We start from the raw sequence: 12,737 nt of genomic DNA, 5'->3' as shown, positions 1-12,737 counted from the left end.
CCTCATATCAGTGAGGTCATGTGATACATGTCTTTCTCTGATTGACTTATTTCACTCAGTATAACACCCTCCAGTTCCATCCACGTTGTTGCAAATGGCAAGATCTCATTCCTTTTGATGGCTGCATAATATTCCATTGTGTATATATACCACATCTTCTTTATCCATTCATCTGTCGATGGGCATCTTGGCTCTTTCCACAGTTTGGCTATTGTGGACATTGCTGCTATAAACTACTATGTAGTATTTTAATCCTTTGATTAACTTGCTTCTGTTTTACTTAGGATTTATACTTCTCTTTTATTTAGGGTTTAGACTGTATAATTATATGCAAAAAACTTTTTATATATATTTGTCAGATTTTGTGCTCAAGGTTTTTCCTACCTTCATGATGCATTAAAATATTTTAATCTTCTTTTTCACTTTGGAACTTTTAAAATGACATGGGGAGTTCACCTGTTTCTTGGAAATTTGTGGGAACTCAACCACAAAGTTAACAGGATCTAGTCCCTTTCTTGAATAGAATTTCTGTAATTTCCTAAAAAGTTACTTATTTAATCAAGCTGTTCAAATGCGTTAGTTTTCTACATTATTTTTTTTTAAGATTTATTTATTTGAGAGAGAGAAAAAAACACAGGAGGGGGTAGAGACAGAGGGAGAGGGAGAGAGAGAATCCCCATTGACTGCAGAGCCCGACGTGGGGCTTCACCCCATGATCCTGAGATCATGACCTGACCCTTAACCAACTGAGCCCGCCCAGGTGCCCCAATTTTCTCTATTCTTATTAAGGTTTGCCTTCTTTATATATCAGGGGCTTAGAGAAGTATTTTATAACCTTTAGAAATTTTTATTACTTATCCTTCCATTTTTCTTATATCTAAGAGCTGTACTTCATACGTATTAATGCTTTTTACTCAGTCTTCATCCTTGTATGATTATTATATCCTCATTGTGAACCTTTGTCTTCATAAGTAAAAATTTTAGTATTTTTGTCCCATTATATTTGTCTCAAATATTTTTCATTTTTTATTTTTCCTCTTATTTACACAAGCAAAACATGTTTATTATGGAAAATAAGAAATCAGAAAAGCTGAAAATCACCTTGAGATTAACACTATTTTTTTTCAAAGAACTAACTTTTTCTAATAATGAGTGTTTATTTTAAGAGAAATCAGGGGAAAATACTGGCAAGAATGAAGAAAATAAAAATCCTATCATTTAGAGATCATCACTGTTAACATTTGGATGTGTAATTATGCAGACCTTTTTTCTGCATTTATAAATGCATAAAACAATATCATAAGGTATTTTTTATGTTTTCTAAGAAAAAATACCAAATTTATTTGTGTCAGTAACTATACTTCTACTTTGTTTTTTAATGGCTGCTAGCATTATACTGTATGAATATACAATTATTTATTTTACCCTTTATTGTAGAACATTTTGATTATTTCCTTCCATTTTGTAAAATTTAATTTTTTTTTTTGCTATTACAAACTATCTTGGAGCAAACATCCTTTTGTGTCAATTTCAAGCATTTTAAACTTGTTTCCTCATGATATAGCTCTACAGTAACTGGTTAGAAATCCATGTTCACTAATAATTACATACCCACAAATTAAGATAACTATAGTGTACAAATTTGCACCCATCAGATGGGCAGGGATATGGTCCAGTATTGGTATAGGGGTAGGAAGCCAGGCGCTCTCACATGCTTCTGCTGGGAGTGTGAATTGAGAGAATCTTCCTTGAATGCAATTTGGAAATATGTATCAAAAGCAGCTTGCCCTGGCTTTTCATTTTTACAGATGTTTCATGAGAAAACCTGATTTTTCCAAGATCTTATTGGAAAGGAATCACATTATATATACACGTGTTATAAATCCAATCCTAACAGAGAAGAATTTTCTTAGGGATATTCCAAATAATGAATCCAGGTGCCCTGAAAATTTCCTGAAGTGTGCTTCTAAGCATTTAAAATTTCTTTTGACACCCATATAAATCATGCTTGCCTTGGGGCTCTATTCAAAACAAAACCCAAGCCTTTATTATGGATAGATGGTGGTATGCTAGAATGGGGAGAAATCTGCTTCTTTTGTACTCTGGGCTTTCCCAAATGGGTAGAACCTTTAAACACTTACCAACATTTCTTTAAACATTACGTTTCTGTATTTTCATCGCATCTAGTAGTGGGGATGCTGTGGCTCTCGGGTCTGCACATGGAGTGAGAAGTCTGGACGTCCCGAGAACTTGAAATTGTGTATGCTCTGACCGTTGCACGAGGTCTCATGGGACACTTCGACTTGCCCTGTTGTGTTTTGGTACAGGTGGCACACCGGCTCTTGGGGCCCCTGCTCAGCTACCTGTGGTGTGGGAATCCAGACCCGAGAGGTATACTGCCTGCACCCTGGGGAGTCCCCGGCCCCCGCTGAGGAATGTGGAGACGAGAAGCCACATGCCCTACAAGCGTGCAATCAGTTTGACTGCCCTCCTAGCTGGCACATTGAAGAATGGCAGCAGGTAATATGGCAGGCCTGGGGCCCCCCATTGCCCGCCACACTCGTGGCTGCAAGAGCCCTGATCCCCCTCCTTCCACCTTCTCAGTGTTCCAGGACGTGTGGAGGGGGAACTCACAATCGAAGAGTCACCTGTCGGCAGCTGTTAACTGATGGCAGCTTTTTGAATCTCTCTGATGAATTGTGCCAAGGACCCAAGGCATCTTCCCATAAGTCCTGTGCCAGGACAGACTGCCCTCCACATATCACTGTGGGAGACTGGTCAAAGGTAAGGGCCATTGCCCACCTCATGGTTCCTCCTCTTTTTTGCCCCGTCTTTGCTTCAGACTCTAAATATGTCCTCCGCAAGATGATCCAGAAGCATGTGGTTGGGGTACATAACCTGGGGGCCCCCAGTGGGGGTAGAGAGGCAAGCTGACATCAGAAATCATCTCGACAAATAGGAAAGGGCGCTTTCTGGCATTCCTGGACTTCCCCGAGCCCTGCGTTCAGTGCTGGGCATGGTCAAACCCCGCTGTGCTCATCTCATCCTACAGTCCTACAAGGGCTCTGGAAGCAGACGTCATGGCCATGTCTTCTCACTGGCCTTTTAGAGTGGAGAGTGATGGTGCTTCCGGCCCTCTCCATTCTTTCTGTGAACAGTGAATTTGCAGTTGCTGACTATGTATCATCAAAGTGACACTGTTAACCATGTCTGCCCCAGCTTACCTTTGTGTCTTCACTCTTATCCTTGCTCTCAAATCCTGGATCCAGGTCTGAGCTTCCCTCTTCTGTGAAATCTTTCATCCCCTAAAATCATGAAGCATTTCCCAGCTTTAACTCACAATGACCCAGTTTTTTCCTGTACTTCAGTGGGAAGCTACTTCCTGAGTATGTGTCTGGTTTTCCTGTCTGGCTCAGAGTATCCTTGTGGCCAGTGGCCATGAGATCGCTGACAGGTCCTGGAGCTCTCCCAAGCTCTGAACAGGTAAATATTCTTCCCCAAGATTCTTTGCAAAGTCAGGGGAAATGCAAAGTGTTGTTGAAGTGATGATCTTTAGAAAAGCTCAAGCCTGCTAACAAGGACAAGCAAATCATTAATTAGGAGCATTTTTGCGGGTGGGGGAGCCTGGGTGGCTCAGTCGGTTAAGCATCCAACTGTCAGTTTCTGCTCAGGTCATGATCTCAGGGTTGTGAGATCAAGCCCTGGGTTGGGCTCCATGCTCAGTGGGGAGTCTACTTGAGATTCTCTCTCTCCCTCTGCCCCTTCCAGTCGTGCTCTCTCTCTCTCTCCCTAAAATAAATAAATAAACCTTTAAAAAAACAAAGGCTTTTTGCAAGGAGAAACAAGAGGAGACAGAAGAGAAGGTTGCCCATGTGAGCTGGGTTGGAACTCAGGCGAGTTGGTTTCCTAGACTACCACTGAGCAACCTGGTGGTCACCCCCGAGAGATGAGGCCAAGCACAGTCAAGACATCTTCCCCATTCCCAGCCAAAGCTGCATCTCTAGAAAACCTTCGTCCAGGAGGCAGGGTGGGCGTGCACGCACGCTCAGGAAGGCAGAGCCAGCCTCAGCCTGTGAAACTAAAAGCCAGCATGCAGACTCGGGTCCAGTCAGGCACACACACTGGGTTTCCTACTGGGTTCAGCTTTTCTCCTATTTGTTGAAATTTCCTTTCATTGCAGAATTGCTTTGTTCTGGCAGAGGTTCTGATGCCACACTGCCACCCTCTCCAAAGGTTTCTGCCACACTAGTCCTTCTGCCCCGGGCTGGCTCGCTTGGGGGCAGCCATCCATCTTGTGGTTCTGGATAAGGCCTCTCTGCGTTACAACTGGCCACTAACCCTGGACAGAGAGAGGCTGAGGAGCCGTGCCAGAATTCCCAGTTTTCACTGAGCCAGACCTCTCAGCCTGCAGCTGGAATAGTCCCCCTTCCCGACACTAGCTCTATTCATGGCCTGTTTGGGCTTTGTTCATTCATTGGCTCATTAGTTTTTAGATCTGAACTGAGTTTTGGGCAAGAAGAAGCCTTTGATTCTTACACTGCATTTCAAGTTCTAAGAAGGGAGCATTGACTCATATATGGGGCAGTCTTCCCAAATGGTGGATTTCTGTGATCCACAGACCCCTTTCAGCCTGTTTTGTAGCCCTGTTCCCTGATGGAAATCCAGTAAAATTGTTCCTCATTCTTTTTTTTTTTTAAGATTTTATTTATTTGACAGAGAGAGACACACGAGAGCGGGAACACAAGCAGGGGGAGTGGGAGAGGGAGAAGCAGGCTCCCCACTGAGCAGGGAGCCCGATGCAGGGCTCGATCCCAGGACCCTGGGATCATGACCTGAGCCGAAGGCAGATGCTTAATGACTGAGCCACCCAGGCTTCCCTCGCTCCTCATTCTTTACTCTCTTGGCTTTGATGGAGTAGTTGACCATTTTGTCTACCTTCACCATTCTCCTTCACGATGTTTCTTGATGTTTTTTATTTTTCCTATTTACTTAACTACATCTTGTCAATTGGTTTGTCTTCCTCCAGATCTCCAAAAAACTCAATATCTGACCAGATATTTGATGTGTATCACTGCATTTTTCCTCCATAGCTGCCTCTGTGTCCTGACCTCTTCTCTGACTTCTATAGATAATTCTCCATCTGCAGGAACAATGTCTAACTTCTGTTCAATACAGTGCCCCCAGCTCTCCAAATAAGATGCGTCTTCAACCTGGGAAAGCAAAGAGAACCTCTTCATTCCCAACTGGCTCCCCACCTCACTCCCTGTCTCTGTCAGTACACCACCATTTTTCCAACACTTATGATCATCTCTGACTTCCTCAGCTCCTGTGTTCAGTTTCTGACACCTGCTAACTCTTCAATTCTTGAAATTTATCCATATGCTAAGTAAAAAGGAGAAGATCTCTTTAATAAGAAATTCTTACAAAGAACAGCTCAAGATATGTCCTGGACACATGGATTTATAAATATGGCATTCTGATTTTCAATAGGCTTACTAAATGACTCATGAAAATGATAGTATGTTGGAGCCCATCCGTACCAGCTTGCAAGAACCAACTGTGATCTCCTACCTCATGCTCAGTGACATCAGGTTAATAGCTTGAAATCAGCCATGATGGGAGCATTCACACCACAGAAGTTGGCAAATATAGTCAGTGCTCTCTCCCCAAGAACTTGTGAAGTGTTTACCAGCACACCACTGTATGAAAGGGTTACACACACACACACACACACACATACACACACACACAATCCTATTGATAAGACAGTTTCAGCATATTGATGGTTACTTACAATGGAAATGATCTCAGGAAGTTCCAATGTCTGGACTCCTTTTCACAAAGTCTGAGAATCTTGGTTGGGCTTCTCTAAGGTGTTTTTTAGTTTTATCTTCATAACTGATGGTTGGTAAAGCTAGGAAATATCTCTAGCTGAAAATCCATTCTATCAATCATTATCCTGCAGGGTTAGTTTGGTCTTGATCCAAGGTGATTGATCCAAATGCATTAGGTATTCCTTCTATGAATAAAAGAGTATTCCAGCTCTCCAGGTTTATTCTAAAATCTTCCTTTTACTTTTTATTATGTAGTACTAATTATGAGTTTCTTAATATTAATAATTCTGTAGATAACCACTCTTCTACTTGAATAATAATGTCTTTTTAGACTCCAGATGACAGTTTACTCGTACATTTTGACTCATCTGAAATATACCCAGTGTATACAAGTCCATGCACTTCTCTCTGTTTCCACTTATTTTTTTAAAAGATTTTATTTATTTATTTGACAGAGAGATAGAGAGAGAGCACAAGTAGGCTGAGCGGCAGGCAGAGGGAGAGGGAGAAGCAGGTTCTCCGCTGAGCAGGGAGCGATGTGGGGCTCGATCCCAGGACTCTGGGATCATGACCCGAGCCAAAGGCAGACGCTCAACTGACAGCCAACCAGGTGCCCCTGTTTCCACTTATTTAAAATAGTACACACACACACACACACACACACACACACACACACACACACACACGGATATGCCTTATTTTCTTGACTAGATTAAAACTGCCACAGGAGAAGGACCATCTCTGCATCTATATATCCCACTTGGTGCTCGATAAACGCTTGTTGACTAAAATAAAGAGACTTCTAAAAGCTTCTTCTAAACTGAACATGCCTGTTGCCACAGCCCCATGTGCTCAGTCATGTCACCAGCAGACACTGCCCAAACACTGCTGTGTTGACTACCCCAGGCCCTCAGGACCCAAGTCAGCCAAGAATTTGATCTTCAGTGAGCTCACAGTTTAATGAGGCAGACACAAAAAATTATGTAACAAGCCCATTAAAGGGCTCCCGTCTACAGAACTGAGTGGAAATCGAGGGGAGACATCTGCATCTGCGTGGGTCGGAGGGAAATGCTGCAGAAGATGCAGCCGTAGAGTTGGGTCCTCAGGGTTGAGTGCAGGTTGGGTGGAAAGGAGACCAAGGGTGTCCAGGCAGTGACAGGAGCACACACACAGGCATAGGGGGCGAGCTTGTCAGTCTTCCGCGGCTGCAGATGAGGATGCAGTAGAGAAGCAGAAGGATGAGATGGAGTCCTCTCCATCAGTCAGACCGGGAAGGACTTCAGGTCCCTGCAGTGGCTGAGGACACCGAGGAAGTTTTCTGAATAGGGAAGTGAAATGCAGCATTTTTAGGCACACGGTTCTGGCTGCAGTGTGAACGGTGTGTTATGAGGGAAGGAACCAAAGCCTGGGAGAGCTTTTTAGAGGAGTTTGGAATATAACCAAGGAGAATAAGGAAGCAGCTGGGTAGAGAATGGTAGATAGTAGTGGGCGATGGTTAGCAGATGTCGCGGGTAGATTTGGTGACTGAACTCATAAGAAAGAAGCAAAAAAGAGGAGTGTGGTCGATGGATAGAGCAGGCATTCTTTTTTAAAATGAATTGGGGAAGGAAAAACACATTTGGGAGGTGACTTGAAAGGGAGACAGAATGAGTCTATTTTGAGGTGTGTGTAGTTTGAGGGCCTATCAAGGCATCAGTAAGGAATTACAGCTCAGGAGAGATCTGCACTAAAGTTAATTTTGGGAAGCGTCAGCATTTAAGCAGTAGTTGAAGCCGTGGAAAAATGAATACCGGGATATATGAGCGTATGTTGTCACTAGCAGTTCCTTTGAAAGTAGGAGGCTTTCAGTGAAGCGAAATCACGGTGGCGACTGGTTGTGGAATATCCCCAGATCCTTCATGGTGAAGGGAATGAAGAGTGACAAACTTCCAGTTACAAAGTCAATTAAGTCACAAGGATGAAAAGCACAGCACAGGGAATAGTGTCAATAATATCATAATGACTTTTTGTGGTGACAGAAGGTGACTCCACGTATTGTGGTGAGCATTTGGTAATGTATGTAGAGTTGTCTAATTACTCTGTTGTACATCTGAAACGAATATCATATTGTCTGTCAACTATCCTTCGATTAAAAAAACACGCAAAAGGAGCAATTAGGATTGCCAGAGGAAAGAAAAAACACAGATAGCCACTTTAACACAAGTGATACACGTGGGTGAGGCCAAATCATGCGCCATAGAGGAAACTGGGCAGAAGCTGTAAGTTTAGCAGCTAGGCCAACAGAAAGAAGGTAAGAGCAGGCCAAGAGCCAGGGAACACAGAAGTCAATGATACATTTCTACCTTGGGGTCTGAGACCCATCGGTGACGCCGAGAGAGGATGCTGGATCCCAGGCCATGGTTGAGTATGAGGAAGATCATGCGGACCCATGGGGGCCTTAAGAAGACTGGAGAACACAAGGGGAATGCACATCCATAATAGCTGAAGGAATCCCCGGCTGACCTGCCACAACCATAATCCAAGCTGAGAAAGGACACGGAGGGGAAGGGAAGGGATGCTCAGACCCTGGGAGTGGAAGAGTCCAGAAGATATGAATCTCAGGACTGTGGCGTCACGGTTTAATACTTCTTCTCAACATCAGAAGAAGGAACAGTGAAGACAACTTGAAACACTGCCACCTCCTTACACTTTCCTAAAAGTTCAGGAAAAAATAAGTTATTTAAATAGGAGCATCAGCAAGCCCCATACAAAGAAACTTTAAGATAAAAGTGTCAATAACATAGCAATGTCATGAAAAGTTGGCAGATGAATATATAACTTACTCTTTTGAAATGAGCTAAAAGAAATGAAGAAAGACATAGAGACAAATCGGAAACAGAAAAGCCCAGAAATGAGGTTGAATAGATAATGGGGATGTGAGCAGAAGGAGCTGATATGGTTCAGGAGAGAACCAGACAGCTTACAGGAAAACTTCACAAGTGGAGAGTAAACTAGAAAGAAGTGTAATAAGAGAAATGAAAGAAAGGAGGAAATTGAAAATAAAGAATAATAGAAGGAATTTAAGTAAAAATAACAGATACGAAAGAGAAAAAAAGTTCAACGTATAAGTATTATTAGAGTCCCAAGAAAAGAAAACCAAAACAGTGGAACGAGACTGTAAATAAAATCACCGTGTAACACAATTCACAATATTGAAAGGGCACACCACAGCCCTGGGAGAATGGACCCACCATGGCCAATATCGAGACATCTTCTGCTAAAGTACTGGATTTTAAAGATAACGAGTGTGTTTGGGTATGCAAAAAGACCCAGTCACTTACTAGGGCAAGAAAATTGGATTAGCATCAGACTTCTCTACAAGACCACTTCATACTAGAAAGCAATGGAACAAGATATTTAATATACTACAAGAAGGAGAATGTGAGCCAAGGATGTTATACCCTGCCAAGGTGACCTTCAAGTGTAAAGGTCACAGACAAATTGTTGCAAAGTTGCAAAAACTTAGGGTATCTTGTTCCCCTGAGCTCTTCCAAAGGAATCAACCAGATTTCTGTAGAATAAATAGTAGACATGTTGGATAAGGTTGCTGCTTTGTGAATTGTAATTAATGGCACTGATTTGGTCATTTCCTTTCTTTCTGAGGTGGGAACATTCTCTAATGGCACCCTAACTTTAAACTTAGGTGACACAAGGTCATGTAAGACCTCCATCCAGAGAAGGGGTTTACAAATGATGCTGCCATCCATCATGGGGAGAAAAAAAATCATATATTTATCATTAGAAATGGCTTATGAGTGGAGAGTGGCAATTATGTACCTCACTGTTATATGAAGCAAAATTAAAAAGTTGACGTTAATTTTTGGGATGCCTGGGTGGCTTGGTTGCGTGGCTGACTGTTAATTTTGGCTCAGGTCATGATCTCCAGGTTCTGGGATAGAGCCCCATGTTGGGCTCTGCGCCCAGCAGGGAATCTGCTTGAGATTCTCTCTCTCTCCCTCTGCCCCTCCCCTTCCCTCTCTCTCTCTAATAAATAAATAAATACATCTTTAAAATGAAAAAAGGAGTTGATTAATTATTACATGGGAAACTCCTAGATGATGCTTTGACTTGGTTAAAAAAAATAAACCATAATTTGGTAAATGGTAATTTGAAGTTATTTGTTCAAAAGCTTACCCAGAGCTTTTCTCTGTCCTGAAAAATATGAGTAGTTTAGGGCTTTCTGTTAAAGACGACAATAAAGATTTTTTTAAAAAATTCCATTCCTTTCCTTTGAAACCCAACAAAAAACCCACAAGAAGAATGGAAGAGAGGGAACACTCTGTCTTCAGTAAACAATGAAATGGCCAGAATCCCAAACTATAAATCATGGAACACACCTGCCAAAGACCATAAAATCCAGGCCAAAGTGAGAGCGAAGGCTGGGAGCTGGCAAGTATCCATCAGGCGCTGAGTGCGGAGTAGATCTCCCTCGGACGATGGGCGACAGTCCACCAAGGCCCATCCATGGTCCTCTGGTTACAGAGGGCAGACGAGGGCTAGACCGTGAGCTGCCCCGAGAATGTCCCCGCAGAGCCATGGGGCAGGTGGGGCCAAAGGAGACATGGCACCCACAGGCCTCCTAGCCAAGGAAGGCTGCCAGGGATGAAGTGGGGGGGAAGAAGGGACAGCAGTTGCTATATTAGTCCCCAGGGAGCCAGTTTTGGAAGAGGCTCTTCTCTGAGTCACACCAGCCCCTCGGATGCCAAGAGCCAAACAGACGTGGGCAACAGACACAAAAATGTGGTGCCGGAGGGTTGCACACAAGAGCTGTAAGGTGCCCTAGCTCACCCCTGCCCATGTTGTTCGCATACAGCTGTACTCGGAGTTCTAGCAGAAAACCTCTGCAGCAACACCAGGTGGACGGGGCCACAGAGAAGGAGAAGGAGGAAGCCGGGTTGCAGGGAAGGGAAGAGCAAGCAAGAGTCAGAGGAGTGACAGTAACATCACAGAGCTACTACCCAGGGAACAGTTCCAACAAATAGGCTCGTATTCCCGAGGAAAGTGTGGTCATGGTGTCTGACGGGAAAGTAGCTTCAAAATGAGGTTTGAGCTCGAAAAGAGATTGTAAGTCAACAAAAGGAGAAGACAACTGGAACAGTCAGAGGCAAACAAACAAACAAACAAAACAAAAAAACCATAGATTACAAACAACAACAAAATTAAAGAAAAAACAGAAGATGGAGTTGTGTGCAGGCTGGAAGCCTGCATCTACTGTGTAGGAAAAGAGCACAGATGCGCGCTGCTCTTCAGAGGTGGTGACGGGTGTGGGAGACAGAGGAGATCAACCTGAGCGCACTGGTGTTTGTGAAAGAACAGAACAGATGGCACAGAAAATGAAAGAGAAAAATATTCAGAGATAATAAAGGGGAATTTATGAATAACAAATAATAATAAAAACTTTCTTTGATAAAAGCTTTGGTCTCTACATCATAACAGCATACCACGTACCAAGAAAATATGACCCAGTGCGACATAGTCTTGCCTGCGGTGCAGGACTTCATGGGTAAAGAAAGAGCCTGCAGATCTCTGGGCAGAAAGGGCAAACAGATACACAACAGAAACTGCCTGTTTGGCCACGCGCATCTTCATGGTGGCATCCACGAAGACAGTGGAACAGGGTCCACATGGTTCAAAGGGAAAGAAAGTCTGACCCAAGTATCTGCTCTTCTTGGTGTTCTTCGTGTAGGAAGGCATCAGGAAAATAACAAATCAAAACCACAGAGAGATCCCACCTCACACCTGTCAGAATGTCTAAAATCAACAACACAAGAAACAACAGATGTTGGTGAGGATGCAGAGAAAGGGGAACCCTCCTACACTGCTGGTGGGAATGCGAGCTGCTGCAACCACTCTGGAAAACAGTATGGAGGTTCCTCAAACAGTTAAAAATAGAGCTACCCTATGACCCAGCAACTGCACTGCTGGGTATTTATCTGAAGAATACAAACATAGTGATCCAAAGGGGCACCTGCATCCCAATGTTTATAGCGGCAGTGTCCACAATAGCCAAACTATGGAAAGAACCCAGATGTCCACTGAATGGATGAAAGAAGGGGTGGTATATATACGCAATGGAATATTACTCAGCTATCAAAAAATGAAATCTTATCATTTGCAATGACATGGATGGCACTAGAGGGATTATGCTAAGCAAAATAAGTCAGTCAGACAATTACCATATGATCTCAGTCATATGTGGAATTTAAGAAACAGAAGAGCATAGGGGAAGTGAGCGAAAAATAAAACAAGATGAAATCAGAGAGGGAGACAAACTATAAGAGACTCTTAATCATAGGAAACAGCGTTGCTAGAGAGAAGGTCGGTGGAGGGATGGGGTCACCGGGTGATGGGCACTGGGGAGGGCATGTGATGTAATGAGCACTGGGCGTTATGTAAGACTGCTGAATCTCTGAACTCTACCTGTGAAATTAATAATACACTATATGTTAATTAAATTGAATTTAAATAAAAAATTAAAAATAAATAAAATGAAAAAAAAAAAAGCAATAGAGAGGTGGTCAGAGAATACGTGTCTGTAAACCCATCGCCAAAAACCTGCAGGGCCAAGACGACTCAGCGTAAACACAGACACTGATGAAAAAGATGGAAAATGAGTAATGAGTTCATTCATGTACAGGGTTAAGACTAATCAGCAATCACATCTCAGAACAGACCGTAAATATCAGAAATCCCGGCATCACCTAAATGGTATCATGGAGGCTAACTGGAGGTTTTGGGGCAGGGGTGGGAGAACTGAATGGTCTGATGTGCTCATCCTTCTTAGCATCTGTACCTCTGAAACAAATAATGCAATATATGTTAAGAAAAAAAAAAGAAGATAGCAGGAGGGGAAGAATGAAGGGG

At 43.0% G+C, this 12,737-nt stretch overlaps 1 protein-coding gene across 5 annotated transcripts in view; it reads left to right on the top strand.

Annotated features, from left to right (window-relative positions):
- ADAMTSL3 (ADAMTS like 3) overlaps window positions 1–12,737 on the top strand; it is a 359,890-nt gene that overhangs the window by 272,292 nt on the left and 74,861 nt on the right. For all 5 annotated transcript variants that reach the window (XM_025893321.2, XM_073882182.1, XM_073882183.1 and 2 more), the window contains exons 18-19: window positions 2,328–2,520; window positions 2,605–2,784. In XM_025893321.2, the coding sequence (XP_025749106.2) occupies window positions 2,328–2,520; window positions 2,605–2,784 (373 nt within the window). The remainder of the gene's footprint in view (window positions 1–2,327; window positions 2,521–2,604; window positions 2,785–12,737) is intronic.

The sequence above is a fragment of the Callorhinus ursinus genome, unplaced genomic scaffold (assembly GCF_003265705.2).
Source record: "Callorhinus ursinus isolate GAN/ISIS: 27379988/994484 unplaced genomic scaffold, GSC_fseal_2.0 scaffold45, whole genome shotgun sequence".
NCBI lineage: Eukaryota > Metazoa > Chordata > Mammalia > Carnivora > Otariidae > Callorhinus > Callorhinus ursinus.
Note: the sequence above shows the minus strand (reverse complement) of the source record. Positions and strands in the feature narration are given on the sequence as shown.